This window comes from Ammodytes marinus, assembly GCF_949987685.1.
Source record: "Ammodytes marinus genome assembly, chromosome: 20".
NCBI lineage: Eukaryota > Metazoa > Chordata > Actinopteri > Uranoscopiformes > Ammodytidae > Ammodytes > Ammodytes marinus.
The window spans coordinates 24,226,958-24,244,270 of record NC_137224.1 but is presented as its reverse complement, the minus strand read 5'-3'; the positions used below and the strand labels follow the sequence as shown (position 1 = coordinate 24,244,270).

At 40.7% G+C, this 17,313-nt stretch overlaps 2 protein-coding genes across 2 annotated transcripts in view; one reads left to right on the top strand and one right to left on the bottom strand.

Moving 5' to 3' along the window:
• Positions 1-56: 56 nt before the first annotated feature.
• On the top strand, positions 57-10,819 carry nrbf2b (nuclear receptor binding factor 2b). Its single transcript, XM_080048856.1, has 4 exons — positions 57-242; positions 5,230-5,314; positions 7,771-7,811; positions 8,080-10,819. Exons 1-4 carry the CDS (start codon positions 150-152, stop codon positions 8,719-8,721), a joined length of 861 nt encoding a protein of 286 aa, XP_079904982.1. The 5' UTR covers positions 57-149; the 3' UTR covers positions 8,722-10,819.
• Positions 10,820-14,033: 3,214 nt separating this feature from the next.
• reep3b (receptor accessory protein 3b) overlaps positions 14,034-17,313 on the bottom strand; it is a 29,366-nt gene continuing 26,086 nt past the window's right edge. The window contains exon 8 of the mRNA XM_080048898.1: positions 14,034-16,078. Within this exon, the coding sequence (XP_079905024.1) occupies positions 16,007-16,078 (72 nt within the window). The 3' untranslated portion in view covers positions 14,034-16,006. The remainder of the gene's footprint in view (positions 16,079-17,313) is intronic.

Here is a 17,313-nt window from a genome sequence, read left to right as displayed (position 1 = left end):
CGATATGCGTCACGGCGTGTGACGCAGCTTTGGCAGTATATTTGTGGGCTGAGGACTGGAGGCGACTGTGTCGGATTGTGCTGCTCTCACTCTGACTGTCAGTTTCTTCTCAGTATTTTTCTGAAGACTTTTTGTTAATAGGAGCGCGAATGACAGTCCGTGAGGTGCAGAGACAAGTTTCATGTAGTGTTAGCCATCGAAGAACGGACTCCATGGAGGTCGTGGACAGCCCGCTCAATCTCGTAAGTTTCTGTCTTGATGTTGCAATAACAGGCTAACATTGCAAGCTAACGTTACTGAAGCTAGTAGATTGCATAGGGAAGCTTGTTTAGCTAGCTTCCATAGTTAATGAACAGCTAACCGCTCTGTTGTTCCCTGATAGCTTGGACGTGCTACAAATGGCACATTTTGGTTTTGTCCTCGTCACAGCGAGCACGGTGTTGGAACCATAGTAGGTAATGGAACATAGTACTGTCAGATCTGATTTTGAATTTTCTTAGTTGCTATTTATGTTAAGAGCATACAGTCTATGGTTGAAAGTTATTTTTACAGTGAGGGACGTTTGCAAAAATCGAGCTACTGTTAGCTTTTTATTTTACAATGTCCCCAACCTTTATTACACAAGGCGTCAGTAAACTATTATTAAATTCTAACATATCTCGTTGTTCTAAATGAATGACAATGACATTCCCCCGACGACACGTTGCCTATTTGACATACAATCATTTTTTAGTCCGTTTTATAATTGTATGCAAGTGTAGGCTATTATTATTACCTCAAAGTTCCTGGGAGTCGGGACTGTTGATGGAAGGGTTGCTTAAATCCAATAGGCCTTTCCCTTTTGCCATCTTCAACTAATATCATGGGTCAGGTCAACTGGGCTATATTTAATATCAGAATTAAAATCATTGTAGTTCTAGGCTACTTAAATGGAGTACAAAGCAAAGGTTTGGTGAGCAGGTTAAATAAGGAGATGCAGGTAGTCGGCCATAGATAGAGACACAGAGGCAAGTACAAATATTTAAAATGGTAGATGTTATTAGGGATTAAGAATAGAATGTCTGGAGCACAATTATCCCTTAAATTTAATTGTATCATTATTATGTCAAATATATGACACTTTTTATCTTCTCACAACGTCCAAAATAGTGTTTCCACAGAGAAGGTTTCAATCTTTCATATGCAATAAAACCTATTAAAAATGTACTTTAATGATTAAAAAGTGTTTTTTTTTCATCAAATCAACACTAATTAATCTCTCATATCAATATAAACAGTTTTTCTTCAACACATTCATGTTTTATAAGGTTTGTAAGTGGTGGGACACTTTGTCACCACCGTCAGACAATCCATTAAAATGTAATAATCAGGCAAAATAAGCAGCTGTCACTATGAAGGACCTCTTGTCACATTCTAACCTCTGCAGACTCAGACAGGCTCTGATAAGTGTTGTAGTTTTAGAATATTTTACATTTCAAATCTTAAATCCTGCGTCACAACTAGGGATGTGAACAATGTATCGATTCTCGGCTCAATTTTCGACACGTGCTCAAGACAACTCTAAAAATAGAAATCGGTAAATCGGGTGTTTTACTTTAGATGTTTTGGGGACATGTGAGACGTCCGTGATGCGAGTTAACGTGTGGTCACGAGCACGCTGCAGGCGCTTAATTTCTGCAATGTGCGTGCATTAAATGTCCAGTGTGGGTCAACAGTGCAGTGCAACATATGCAGCATAAAGTTATAGCATTTGTCTACGACCGTGATGTTAAATCACCTTCACACAAAGCCACTGCCCGGTCAAAGCAGCGAGTGGCGCTGTGACGATGACTATCACCGGGAGACCTCGCAAGTATGAGTGAGTGAGCCGCCGTGCAGAAAATCTCTGTGGTTTGATGGATAAAATGATAACCGGGGCTATCCTGCCCGTTAACTTTGTCTACGGGAACGGCTTCCGCGATCTGTTTGTACATGTCTCGAGCATAGGTCTTGAGTCTAAATACACAGAGCCATGTTGGCAAGCTGACAGCGCGACTGAAGGGACTATACAGTGAGCCGCCTCCCTCTGTTAGTTTCCGTTTTCAGCCGAGTAAGTTACATTCACCTCCGACGCATGGACAGCAGTGTTTCCCCTAGAATGTTTTTTAGGCCCGGTGGTAAGAGCTGTTAAAGAGTATGCACGCCGCGTGCGTACCAAATTTCTAGAAGAAATTGGCCAAAACGAACCCCATTTGATAGCCCGTTAAAAATGAGGGCATAGGGTTATGCTTTCACATTCAGTACGTTTGTACTGTACATGTGGTGTTTCTCACAGGATTTTTAGATCCTGCTGGGTGAGAATGGACCTTCTAGTGGGGGGCCTGGGGGCATGCCCCTGCAGAAGAGAACCTTATCCTTTTTAAAGTTAAATGCATCAATCTGGTGCACTAATTCTGTGCTCTGTAAACAACTGTCATATGTCCTGCCTATAACAATTTTCTGTAATAATTTGGAGACACAAGCTATGCAAACTATTGAAGAAAAACACGTGGATTTCATTAAAAAACAATAAACACTAAGATCTAATATAGACAGGTCCTGTCTAGTACTCATTTCTGGAATAATCTGAATCACCTCACCTTGAAGCTAGCCTTTTGAAACATTTTCTTTATTGTTTTTATGCAAATAGCCTTGTTGAAAATAAATGAATTAACATAGGCTACACATCATGATTAGCCTATCAACATGTGTGCTACATAAGGCAAATTCCCTATTCCGACCATTATATTTCATCTAGCCTATTCCTCAATTTAAAACATAAAAATAAAGTAGCATTGAAAATACAAAGAAATACAGCTTGTAGGCCTACAATAGCCTGCTGTTTTCAAGATAACTTAACAGTTAAAACAATAAATTAATATGTCCCTTGAAAATAAATGAATGCTTTTCTGAGAATGTCAAAGGCAGTAGCAGTGTGGCACTTCTGTAAACTTATGCTGGCCTTACACTACACGACTTTTCACGCGATTTGACAGTCGCAGACAATCTTCCAATGTCGGACTGAAATCACAGAAGTCGTGCTGGAGTTGTGGCGCGCGCACGTAATCTCAGTCGTTTGGTGTATGGTGGTCTTCTGACCCGATTTCAGCAAGTCTTCTTTCTATGTTCTATCAAACATGTTTGATATTATAGCTAGTCTTAGGGGGTTGGCTCAAGCGAAATGACGTAAACACTGCATGCACCAAGCACGACACAGGAGGAGCGGCATTAGTCGCGACCTGTGTCCGCCTGGTGAGTAGGGGTGGGAATCTCTTGGCACCTCACGATTCGATTCGATTCCGATTCAGAGGTCAACGATTCGATTAAAAATCGATTTTCAATGCATCTCAATGCAAAACATACGGTACGGTTCATAGTTAAGGGAGAATGAACAGTTTTAGCTGTCAGTAACTAGCTGACAGTATGTAACATACAAATAAAATGCATAGGCCTAACAAATCTAAAAAGTATACTGCTGCAATTCTCCAATAAATAAAATACTTATTAAATACTAGTGAATGTGCAGCATAAACTAAAATTGCAGTGAAAAATAAAGCCAGTGTTAATGCTCAGCAGGCTCTGTAAGCTGGTATGTAAAAAAAGGGTATGTCTTCTTTAAGGTATTTTTGACTTTAAAAAAATTATATATTACTGCAGCTCTCTGAAGTGCTTTTATAAATGTAACAATTATCAAATAAAAGTGCAACTGCAGCATTAATTAAATGACGTGATACATGCTTTAGCAACAGAGTCTCCAAAAGTCACCAATAACACCAGAAAAAGTAGCTAGATTTGTCGCTAGTCGCTTTTTTGAAAAAAAAGTCGCCAGAGGGGTCTGAAAAGTTGCTAAGTTAGCAACACTGCACCCTCATGCTGTGCTCACCATGGAGATAACAGACTCGGAATGTCGCCTACCGTCTGAAACGCCCTTAACCTGTGTGCCGACGTTGTTCCACACGTTTATCACTGTTTTCATAATTCTACTGGAATCCGAAGTTATCCCTCAAGCGGGATTTGAATAACAGGGGGACGCCTGCGAGCTCCGGTTTCCTGTTGTCTTTCGCCATGCAGTTCGCTCTCTGTTCGATAGCACTGTATAACATTTTGATTTGCACTACTCATAGACTGTAGAAGAGCCCCCCTCTTCTACAGTCTATGAGTAGAGCAAATACTGCTACAACTGCTAATAGTGATGCAAACGGAACACTTGAGCGGAGAGGTGTGTATCTCCTGTTCTGACCACAGCTGGGAGGGACTGCTGCGTGAGGACTCGGCCGCCTGTCAGTGCTCTGGGAGGGGGCAGGAGCCTCGGGAGGCAGCCGCTGCTCGTTTAGAAGTAAAGAGCGATACATGCTTTAGCAACAGAGTCTCCAAAAGTCACCAATAACACCAGAAAAAGTAGCTAGATTTGTCGCTAGTCGCTTTTTTGAAAAAAAGTCACCAGAGGGGTCTGAAAAGTTGCTAAGTTAGCAACACTGCACCCTCATGCTGTGCTCACCATGGAGATAACAGACTCTAAATCGCTGGCTGCTACTGCGCATGTGCGAGCGAGCCGGAGGCTAAATGGTCCTGGGGGAACTCCGACGACAAGTTTTAAGTTCTACACCGCAAAACAAGCCTGTACATTCGCCATATTAACGCTATGTACGCCACGAACGGACCGCGGTCCACCTCTGTAACACCAAATACGTGCCTGTACTGTCACGGTACAAATACGTGTATCGTTACACCCCTATTGGATACGTGTAATTTCTCATTGGATACGTGTGTGTGTGTGTGTGTGTGTGTGTGTGTGTGTGTGTGTGTGTGTGTGTGTGTGTGTGTGTGTGTGTGTGTGTGTGTGTGTGTGTGTGTGTGTGTGTGTGTGTGTGTGTGTGTGTGTGTGTGTGTGTGTGTGTGTGTGTGTGTGTGTGTGTGTGTGTGTGTGTGTGTGTGTGTGTGTGTGTGTGTGTGTGTGTGTGTGTGTGTGTGTGTGTGTGTGTGTGTGTGTGTGTGTGTGTGTGTGTGTGTGTGTGTGTGTGTGTGTGTGTGTGTGTGTGTGTGTGTGGTATTCAGAGAGAGAGCCAACTGACTGAGGGCTAAGTAAGTCTTTTCTACCCACTTCCTCATTATCTGTACACTGTGCCTCCTTTAAACCACCCCCCCCCCCCCCCACACACACACTCCTCCTGCTGTGCTCTGTCTCACCCCCCTCCCTCTATGCCCCCCAAGGCCCATCAGCAGTCCAGGAAGGCCGAGCGTCTGCTGGCAGCAGGGAAGTATGAAGAGGCCATCTCCTGCCATGACAAAGCATCAGGTCAGTTCTGTCACTCGCCTAACATTTGAAGCATTTGGTATGGTGGGCAGTGCCATAAAGTACTGTATGTACTGGGAGCCTCAGCCTAGCCTGGTCCTACCAGACCATCGTACTTCATTTAATGTACAGAAGGTCTGGAATCGCTCAATTGAAGGGATGCAAACGGATCACTTTTTAAGTGGGATTCACTTTTTTGATGGCCAAATGGGTCACTTGTGTGATTCATGCAAATCCAAGGAGTTTTGTTTTTGGAAGGGGGGGGGGGGGGGTCAGAGACTAAAACCAAAAAATGCCCATGCAGAAAAAGCACAGAATGCATGAAATTAAGTGTTCGACACTCAAAAATGTCTGGGAGAGCACCCCATACCCCCACAAACCTGGCCTATGCCCCTGCCCTGTATATGCAGGTTATATACCTAGATATGTTGTTTTTAGTTCGATTCTTATTTCTAGAGTGGCCCTTTTGTGAAAATGAGTTTGACACCCTGCACTAGTCTTTACGGTGAAAACACCAGACGTTACGATAAACATGCGACGCACACGGCCAACGAGTCGCCGGTATGTACTCACTTTTTTGACCCCTCACCTGTTTGCATCCCTGCAATTGACAAACGTTCCCTCGCTTGAAGACGGGTGTCTGTTGAAGTTTAAAACTATTGGATCTGCCCAGTGCCACTCTGGATCTGCCAACCAAACGCATAACGTTTGGTCGTGACGTATGTCATGCGCCGGCTTCTGAGCCACTCCCTCTGTTCGCTGATTGGACTGGCAGAAATCTGGCTGGATAGAACTAGAGCTGGCCCGAATGCCATTTTTCAGGCTTCGAATATTCGTTGGTTTTTCCGAGCGAATATTCGTTCCAGAAAAACACACCATTATTAAAAAAAATAATAATAAATAAAAAAAACTTTAATAATCCCTATATACTCCCTGGAACCGATTTTGACAGTATCTGCATATTTTGTTGAAGATTTACACGCTCGGAGGTGAAGTAATGGATGCGCTATGACACTTAGTGATGTAATATCCTCCTAAATGAGCAATACTACTACTACTACTACTACAATATTACTAACTTTTATATCCAAATATAAAATTATTTGACATTATATTGCATTACTAGCTTCTTGCAAAAAAAAATGTTGAAAAAAAAAACTAAGCTCCGAATACTAATTTAAGCTCCGAATACTAATTTAAGCTCCGAATACTAATTTTCCGAACGAATATTCGAATAATTCGGGCCAGCCCTAGATAGAACCCACTAATATACCACAGCCTAGGGCTGCTCGATTATGGCAAAAATTATAATCACGATTATTTTTATTGATATTGTAATCACGATTATTAAAGACGATTATTCACTGTAGGGATGCCCCAAAATGAAAATTCTGTAAATTCTTTCAACATTGCATAAATTAAACTCCCAAATGTGCTCCTCAAACATACAACTAAAAAGCCACCCTAAATAAATAAACAGTCAAACCTTCCAATCTAAGAGTAAAATTAATATTTGACTAGGGATGTGATTGTGAACTCATTTATTTGCACGTTGAGGAGGTATGAATCTACAAACAGATCAACTCATTGCCTTTTTTTTTTACAGTGCAGGTTGAGTTGCTGAAAAAAAACTGCACAGCAGCTACCAACGTAATATTCAGACTTCAGAATTTGCATCAAAGCCCTAATGATCATAAAAACAAGAGGCTTTATTTAAACGATGTCCATGGTGGTTATTGTAATTTGTTTGGCTGTAGACTGAAACTAACATCAGAATGTATTTTCTCTAGTCGCGCTGTCAGTTTGGCGACATGGCTCTGTGTATCCAGGCTCAAGAAATGCAATCCGATCGCAGAAGCCTTCCACATCAACAACCTTAACGGGCAGGATATCCCCGGTTCATTTTAGTTGTAAAGCCACAGGGCTTTTCTGTGCGGCGGCTCCCACTGGCGAGGTGTCACTGTGAATGACACCGTTACCCACCGCCATGGAGTTTCAACTGACAACTAGCTATTTCGCTTGCGCAAGGCGTTTGTGTTTCGATTTAACATCAGTCTTGGGCGAGTACTTTAACTTTATGCTGAATAAACCATTGCACTGCAATCGCTGAAAGCGAAAGTGTTCGGCCGGGGGCTGGGCAGAGCGCACACAGAAGGATTGTGCATTTACCACACAAGGCAAGGCGTGCGACACAATAATAGTTTTATTACGATTATCTTGTTTTCATGATCGAGGGAAGCCAAAATCGTAATCGAAATTTAATTTCAATTACTCGCCCAGCTCTACCACAGCCCCAGACTGACTACTGAATGGAAATGAAAATTGAGCGGAAGTATGTAGGCGGGCGGTGCCAGGCTACTAAGAGCTTTGATAGCATGATAATGGAAGTTTGTGGTGGGATATGAAAAGTTTTTTGCCTCCCTGTGTTGCTTAACTGCCTTTCTCCCTCTTTCTCCCAGATCTGTTGACAGATGCAATGAAGACAACAAAGTGTGAGCAGGTGAGAGATGTGTGTGTGTGTGTGTTAATGTTTTAAGTGTAATCGTAATTTATTCTTAGTGTGTTTAATTTCACAAATAGACCTGCATGCGTGTCCTGCCCACACCAGACCCCCCAACACATCACAATCACTTTGCCACTTAATCCCACTCTCATGAAAACATGTAGAAGCAGTTGTAAATCAGAACCAGATGTGGGGACGCATCCCTTCCTGCTTTGTCCTTCTTTCCACATATTACTATGAGTTCCTGTTCCTGCTGTGTCTGTAGGCCCGTCTGTCCATGGAGCTGCAGAGGGACAGTCATATCAAACAACAGCGAGTCATCCAGGAGCGCTGGAAGAGAGAGGCTCGTCGTGAGGCCACCAAGGCCCGCCCTGGCCCAGTGCAGTCTGCTAGCAGCCCACACCCCCTCACCCAGACCCAGCCCCCTCCCCCAGGCCCCCCCTCAGGGAGCAGAGAGAGAGAGTACGACACCCTGCTCTACCAGCTCCACACACGGCAGACTGGAGGCTGCCAGCCCGGGCCCCCCCCCTGCCCCGGCTCTAAGACCACCAAAGATGACAAGACTCGCCTGGAAGAGCAACACACCACCATCCAGGACCTGAGGCGCCTGGTGGACCACCTCATGGACGAGAACCAGCAGCTAGTGGCCGACAACAAGAGGCTACAATGTGAAAACGCCCGGCTCCGCTCTGAGGCAGCAGACTTTGTGGAGCGTTCAGAACTCTGGGTGCTCCCCCAGGCAGGGGGAGGGCCGGAGAGGAAGGGGAAGGAGATCGCTATCCCCCAGCTACCTCCACTAGAGATGCCTGCTCAGGAAGACCTGTGTCTGGATGACCTGCCTCCTCTAGAGCTGCCAGAAGACATCCAGAATGAACTACAAGAGCTCCTGGACAGGGACAAACTGTGACAAGACACAATATATCTGGCTTTGAGTTTAGACATCTGAAAACAGACCTCTGCTCAAGTTAAATGTGGACATGGCTAGTATCATTGTGTGAGCCTCCTAAGCTCTAGAATAGGAGTAACACAGGTGGAGGTTAAACGTGGAGTCAGCCATTCTGGAGAACGCCTGTTTTTAAAATCACTTCTTGTCAAAATCAGTGACGCACAGTATAGACAGGTAGTGGATTGTGAGGAGATATTCACTGATTTTGACAACAAGCGTTCTCCAGAATGAAAACAGAAAGCAGAGTGAAGGTGATGTCAGCCAATCCAATCCCGTCTTCAGAAGAGGTCTCTTTAGGCTGTTGAAGGGATAACTCCAATACCAATGTAATAATGCAATCTAAGTCCTTGATAATGGAATAGTTAACCTAGAAATAATCTCAGATGAGCTGGTATGTCATACAGCCAATCTTCAGGATCAAACCTGAAGCCTTGTTTAGATGGAGTCAAACTCCATTATTGCCCTAAAATGTAGTTTGACAAATAATTCTTTATCTCAAGGTGACCTATCAGCGTTTTTCCGGAGCTTTCTACCACATAAACCGTCTGTCTCTGCATTAACATATCACTGAAATCCCTTATTTGGCTCATTGGATGAGCTCTTTCCATGACAACTGAGCAAAGACCATGAGATCTACAGTTGACAGCTCATTGTGTTGTTGTGTCCAAACTTTTTTTAATCAAACAAACACATGTTGCATAGTGTCTTGAAATAGCCATTAACAACTCAGCCAGCATCGTTTAGTGTTCTGAAGCTAAATGATAGTGCTTTTTATCTAAAAGTCAGTTACTTAAATCAAATTTTACACTTTCTGGAAATGTCAATACAGTAGCCACTCGCCAACAAGATCCTTTGTATGTGGTTGTGTGGCACTTCTTCACTGCAACACAAAGAAAAAGTAGTTTTTTATTTTTTTTTTTTTAGGGATCCAGAAAATAATCATGGCCCCAAAGCAAAATAGTGTGGTATCAGAATATGCTGCCTGAGCTGTATGAAAGACGTGTTGTTATATCCTCCAGCAGAACATGTTATGTTGAAATACACTCTCTGGATGTCCAAAACCCTCTCTGTTCAACACCAGGTTAATGCCTCAATTTACAAGTAGTGATGGTAATAAACCCACGCCTTAGAGCCTCATTGGAATTTCTTTGCATCAAATCGACCGCCTGTTATCAATGTGGGAGACACACACACACATACATACATACACACACACACAGACAGACACAGAGCGAGATCCGGATCGCAGTGTGGCTGTTGATTTTTCTAGCTTATTGGGATTAAAGGCTGTAATTGTCTTTTTTATGAGCACATCTTTGACTGGACATGTTTTCTTGCAGATTTTTTTGCAACAACAGCAATGGCCTGTGCTCAGCTTTCATCCCCTATCACCTCAGGTTTCCCTTCAACTATACATACACATATACACATACATACATACATATATACATACATACATACACATACACACACATTGATAGTTGAAGGGAAACCTGAGGTGATAGGGGATGAAAGCTGAGCACAGGCCATAAAGCCTTGTTCACACTGTGATGAGTTGTAATCTCAGGAGTAGAATGTTTGTGTCTTTCATAATGCTCTGTTTGCTGAAAAGAGCATGGCAGTGTTTTTGCATGCTTGAGCATCTTTGTTTATCTGCTGACCTTATTCCAATAGTCAAGTTTCTTAGACTTTTGAAAATGTTCTGGGCAGACATTGCCACATGTTGAGACTTGAAACTCGCTCGCCCAGAAACAATGATATAATGAATTGATCTGTTGACGGACAGAAGATGAACTGTTTTGATAATCGATTGAAGTTTTTCCCCCAGCAAAAAGCCATTTGTGAGTATTATTTCTGCTTGTCTTGTGTTTTATATATTTTAATGTAAACAAATTGTGTGTTTAATTGTTTATCAGGCAAAACAATAAGTTGAAGATTTCATCTTGGGCTTTAGAAAATGGTGATGGGCATTTTTCTCTTATTTTCAGACCAAAAGATCGAGAATAAAATAATGTTGAAAATAATTGTCAAATGAATTTATTATTAAAGTTCTAGTACGATGGAACCCTATTTGTTTGATTTACACACTACATCACATCACGTGGCAAACTGATTAGAAGTGTATTAGCGTTTAATGGTTATAGTCCAGGCAAAATAGCGTTTTACGACAGACTAATAGTAAAATAATTTTTTTTTCAGCTCAGGAGGTGTCCAGAACAACATACTAAAAGTCCCAAGAAATCCTAGTTGAGGAAATATGTTAAATTCTCATTCAAGGCGAGACACCAATACAAAATGACAACGTTACACAATGAAAGTATCCATGAAAAGTATTTTTTTTTTGTATTACTAGTTACACCTAATAGGGATGTGCTGGTGCAAAGCCAAGAACAACTGTCAAAGGTGAAAGTCGAAAAATTAGAATATCGTGCAAAAGTTCATTTATTTCAGTAATTCAACTTTAAAGGTGAAAATAATATATTATAGGGGAGAGTGGCCTAAGTTGTGCATTTTGGAAGTTGTGCCAACCCTTGTTTCTAGAAAACCGTGGAAGAAATTGGAAATGTGACCACATATTTAAGAAGAGCCATCCATTTGACTCATCCTGTAAAGAAGGGAGACAGGAATAAGATATAAGCACATTTAAGATAAAAAAAAAACTGTGTTTTGCCTTTTAAAGTAAAATTTCCATGATCAAGGTTTTTTGATTATTGTGTCTGAACAATTATAGACATGTTTGAAAACATTTGACACAGGTTTTAGTGCTTTGGTATGCTACATTTTGAGTCTATACAGTTAGCACGATGTCAGCCCTAAATTGCTGCATCATGCTTATTATCGAAATTTCTGGGATTGGGGTGATTTGTGCCAAAGGGCCTGGGTGAGTTATAAGTAAGTAAGTAAAATGTATTTATAAAAGCACATTTATGACAGTTTGCACTGTCAAGTGCTGTACATAGTGCATTCAGTAGGTAAACAATGAAGGTAAAATAACAATAACCAAAGTAAAAGACGTAAAGCCCATACATCCACATAAACACAGATAGTAGTGCAGAGGTAAGATAGTTAATGGGGGTGAAACGCCAGGGTGTACATATGGGTTTTGAGCCTTGATTTAAAGGCAGAACTGTAGGGGAATCACATTTGTCAGGTGGCAGTTGGTTCCACAAGCACGGAGCAACTAGTGCAAAGTAAATTTCCAGTGGCATGGCTGTATACGCTGGTCACCAAAAGAAAGTGATTGTCTACAGTAGCTCAGAAGAGAGTGACATCTCAATTCCACTTAACGACACCACTGATGAGAGTTCAGATGGCCAGAAAGATGATGAAGGTGACTTTGTCATTGTGAGCTTTGCAGGTAAAACCATTAGATCTGCTAGGCCTTGTTTAAGAAAATTGTCCTTCAATCTTTGTCAACTATTTACTTTAAATACACCTTAAATAAGTGATTGTCTAATGGATTTGTCTTGCATTACAGTTTATGAGATATATATCAATGGCACAATTCACCCCATGGTAATCTCTCCAACCGCACAACCGTTGTGCATCAAGACAACTTTTTTTCCAAAAGCTATATTTCTTCAACAGTTTATTCCAGATCCAAAGTTTTTATTGCCAGGGATGCACAACACCCTGAATATATGTACATATTTGAGTTGGAGACTTTACTGTCAAGGCCTCACTTTAAAATCACTTTGAGTAAAAAGTTGTACAACTTAGGCCACTCTCCCCTACAGACTCATTACATGCAAAGTGAGATATGTTAAGCCTTTATTTGTTATAATTGTGATTATTATGACATACAGTTTATAAAAACCCTGAATTCAAAATCTCAGAAAATTAGAATATTACATAAAATCAATAAAAAAAAAGATTTTAAATACAGAAATGTCGGCCCTCTATAAAGTATAATCATGCATATGTACTAAGTAGGGGAGAGTGGCCTAAGTTGTGCATTTTGGAAGTTGTTCCACCCCTTGTTTCTAGAAAACCGTGGAAGAAATTGGAAATGTGACCAAATATTTAAGAAGAGCCATCCATTTGACTCATCCTGTAAAGAAGGGAGACGCAAGGAATAAGATATAAGCACATTTAAGCTAAAAAAAACTGTGTTTTGCCTTTCAAAGTAAAATTTCCATGATCAAGGTTTTTTGATTATTGTGTCTGAACAATTATAGACAAGTTTGAAAACATTTGACACATGTTTTAGTGCTTTGGTATGCTACATTTTGAGTCTATACAGTTAGCACAATGTCAGCCCTAAACTGCTGCATCATGCTTATTATACAAAATTCTGGGGATGGGGTGATTTGTGCCAAAGGGCCTGGGTGAGTTATAAGTAAGTAAATAAGTACAATGTATTTATAAAAGCACATTTATGACAGTTTGCACTGTCCAAAGTGCTGTACATAGTGCATTCAGTAGGTAAACAATGAAGGTAAAATAACAATAACCAAAATAAAAGACGTAAAGCCCATACATCCACATAAACACAGATAGTAGTGCAGAGGTAAGATAGTTAATGGGGAGGAAACACCAGGGTGTTTTATATGGGGTTTGAGCCTTGATTTAAAGGCAGAAATGTAGGGGAATCACATTTGTCAGGTGGCAGTTGGTTCCACAAGCACGGAGCAACTAGTGCAAAGTACATTTCTGAGAGTTGTGCCAGTGGCATGGCTGTATACGCTGGTCACCAAAAGACAGTGATTGTCTACAGTAGCTCAGAAGAGAGTGACATCTCAATTCCACTTAAGGACACCACTGATGAGAGTTCAGATGGCCAGAAAGATGATGATGGTGACTTTGTCATTGTGAGCTTTGCAGGTAAAACCATTAGATCTGCTAGGCCTTGTTTAAGAAAATTGTCCTTCAATCTTTGTCAACTATTTACTTTAAATAAACCTTAAAGCTCACATATTATGCACTTTGCTGTCAATTTTATATGGTCTAAGAACAGCTTTCCTAATCTTTTAATGCCCCTGTCCCAACTTTTTTTAAATGTGTTGCTGGCATCAAATTCAGAATAAGCAAATATATTAACATAAAACAATGAAATAGATAGGGTAAAACATAACATATATTGCCTTTGTATTGTTTTCAACTTGACTGTATGTGAAAAAGGATTACCAAATGATCACATTGTTTTACATACGTTTTACAAATTGTCCCAACTTTTTGGGAATTGGTGTTGTATTAAATAAATGAAGACATGAGAAGGGGAGATATGATGCATCATGTAAATGAGCCAGCAGAAAATGAGGACACCACTTAAATAATCAAGTAATTGGAGAGCCTTTATTGTAGAGTGTGTACAATCCAGCAATCCACACACATCAAACATTTCCCCACACAGAGGGAAAGCCCCAACCACACACCTTCATGTGAGTACATGAAGCTTTGGTATCATTAGTCAGATACAAGTATTACATGGAAAAAGTTTGGCTTGTTGCACCTCAGCAAAGGTCTGTTATATTATATGGTATGACTTCCCGTCAAGAGCCCCCCATGTCACAGGCAGGCTCTCAAGAAGACATTTATGAGATCAGTGAAAGAAAAAACACAAAACCTCACCTCTGGTAATGCATGGGCAGTCTTCAGCCTAATACCTCATTAAATGTTTTCCACCCACACCAAGGAGCTTTACTTGAGAACTAGTTAAACATTCCTACCATGCCAGCATGGCTTGAATGGCCAGGGTTACTCAGGCCTCCTATCAGCATGGGAATAGAAGAAAGAAACAAAGACATTTTTTTTCCCTACGTCTTGAAAGCAACTGTAGCACTGAGTGTGAACAAAGCAGACTTTAAAATGTTCTAAGAGGTGCTAGCGTTAGCTTTGTGCTGTATACCCAGACAGCCAAGCATGTTAGAAATGAGATGAGCAACAACAGCATCAATCAAAATGTTTGGGAGGAGGAGTTTGATGTGCAAAAAGCAGACGGTTACACTACAAAAGACTCCCTTTGACCCAAGAAACACAGAAAAAGAAAAAATATACAGCTGAACATGTATATACCAAAAGATTAAATTCAATAAAAAAAGAGTTCAAAATACATCATGATTAATAGTGAGTGAGAGTTCTGGATTATCTCACACGGAACCTGGAAGAGTTACTTTGTTTCATTTGGTTTTCCTTTCATTGGAGTGCATGCTCTCAGACATGGAACATCCATAGTGTTTCTACTCTCTCTCTTTCTTAAGTTCACATTAGAACTGCTGGTCATTAAAGTGACAAGGAATGTTGCATGTAGAATATTAAGCTATAAGGAAGTTAAGTGTTCTCCAGCGCTAGTGTCAGAGGTTCAACTATGAACCAGTTCATCATTGATACAATACCTGAAAGGCAGCAGAAGAAAACGGTCCCACATTTTAAAAAGATACTCTTTATATTTATCAAGCTGAAACTTCAAATTCATTTAAATGACGTAAACAGTTGGAATATGTCTGGAATTGTTTCTGTGACGAGCTAAAATGATGCAGATGTTCATATCGTCTCTCATGGACGACATTCACAGTGTTGCACTCCTTTGCTCACCTGCAAAGTGATGGGAATTGTTTGTATTGATATAAACTGAAAGACAAGTTCAAAAGCACTGTCAATTCTATAGAAAGGATGCTATCATTACCCTACATAAGTTGCTGTTGGAGCAAGAAAGGCTTATCAAGTCAACAGCTGTGAATGTTCATACAATGTTTCATAATTGACCCTAGCAGAAAGGACATAAGGCATAAGGAGGCTACATGATTGAACTATTCATTAAGTCATTTACAACAGTTTGGAACATTTTTATAAATGATGCCTTATTAGAATGTGGTACCACAAAACATGAAAGAGAAAGTCTCAAGTGGACAGATGGAGCTAAAATCTAAAACAATGACATATATATATATTACCACCATACATAAAACTACACACATAAAGCAGAATGTGTGGCATCAACCCAAACAAGACACCGCAGCTCTCTGAGAAAGCTGCTTTTGGATCAACTAGATAATAAATATGCACCAAAAAGATAAAAGAGCCTAAGAACAGCTGGAATATAGGCTGACTATACCATCCACCAACCAGCAGAGAGAGAGTGTGTGTGTGAGTGTGTGTGTGTGTGTGTGTGTGTGTGTGTGTGTGTGTGTGTGTGTGTGTGTGTGTGTGTGTGTGTGTGTGTGTGTGTGTGTGTGTGTGTGTGTGTGTGTGAGTGTGAGTGTGAGTGTGAGTGTGAGTGTGTGCGTGTCTGTCAGCAGCAGTCTTTTCATACTCCATAGTTAACAGAGGCCAGCGCTGGTCTCTTCTTGCCTTTAATCTTCAGGGATCCATAGCGAGCCTAGGGAAAGAATAAGAGTTACTAGTGCAGAGCTGCCAACCTGCCATTTTGTGAGTGTGAGCCATCATGCAGTACTTGAGTCTATGCCAATAAGCATAGATATTAGGGCGTATTATTGTGAAGTTTGTAATGAATGTGGTTTTAAGGCAAACAGCAAAATATATATAAAGAGATTAAAAAATCCATTTAAAAAAATTATGAATAGATTCAAAATCTCATAAGATAGGTATCACAATTTTTACATGAATGGATTTTTTTCAACACCCCTAATAGTTATATGGCCAATAAGCGTCTATACTGTTAGGAAATGAAGAAGAGGTTGACCAATCAGAGTGCCAGATTTGTTCCTATTGCTTGCCTATGATATAAATATACACGAGCGGCCATTATTCTGAGAGGCAGAGTTGGCTTGTTCTTACTACAGGGGGGTAGCTCTTGTTAGCTAGCTGGCTAACACTCATATTTATCTCTAGCATCTATTGGTAGTTTAACCCCAGAACTGTTATTGGTTGAGCCAACCATCCAGGCTGGTGTTAAGCACCTGTTCACTTTAAAACATGTCAAGCTTGAAAATATTATTTGTGATGAAGCTGGAGTGAAATTATAACCACATGTGCGCACTAGTTTATTTTGACAGCTTATTGAAATGAAGATAAGGAAATCTTGCAGGAAAATTCAAGTCTTTCATTCTTTTGATATACTCTCAAATACAAATCTGTGTGAAGCTCTGACATATTGCACTGACTGAAGCCAGACTGCTCTGGCATTTTGCACCAGTTTCTTGTTTTAGAGAAATTCAGGTCCAAATAAAATATTTAAAAAATAATCAAATGTAATGGCAGTACAGTATGGTTGTTTTAAGCGATTCATAAATTAATTGAATTTACAGAAAATGACATAGTGCCTTGCCCACATTGACACGTGCAATGTCATTCAAGACACTAGCTAGAATCTGCAAATGGACAGCAACACTTTTGACCTTGATTTAATCTCTCCTCCCCTGCTCACTTCAGCTGGCTGCTTCCTCACATGAGAACTTACTTTGTGCTCTGAACGGAGGGGAGATGTGGAAAATTGAGATTGTGAATTGATTTAAATGTTAGAGACACATGGCTAATGTAATTGAAAGCTAGCTTGCTTGTTCACCAAGCAAGTCATTTAAGTTGGCTAAGTAAAGCCCATTTCACACATGCACTGTGACTGAATGTATCTAGAGTCTACCAAGGCCAGCTGTT

Bases quoted from the DNA above. Each gene is read 5' to 3' on its own strand.
- nrbf2b (XM_080048856.1), top strand. From the start codon at position 150: ATGACAGTCCGTGAGGTGCAGAGACAAGTTTCATGTAGTGTTAGCCAT. The intron at 5,315-7,770 runs GTCAGTTCTGTC...TCTTTCTCCCAG, and splicing joins CTGCCATGACAAAGCATCAG to ATCTGTTGACAGATGCAATG. The intron at 7,812-8,079 runs GTGAGAGATGTG...CTGTGTCTGTAG, and splicing joins AGACAACAAAGTGTGAGCAG to GCCCGTCTGTCCATGGAGCT.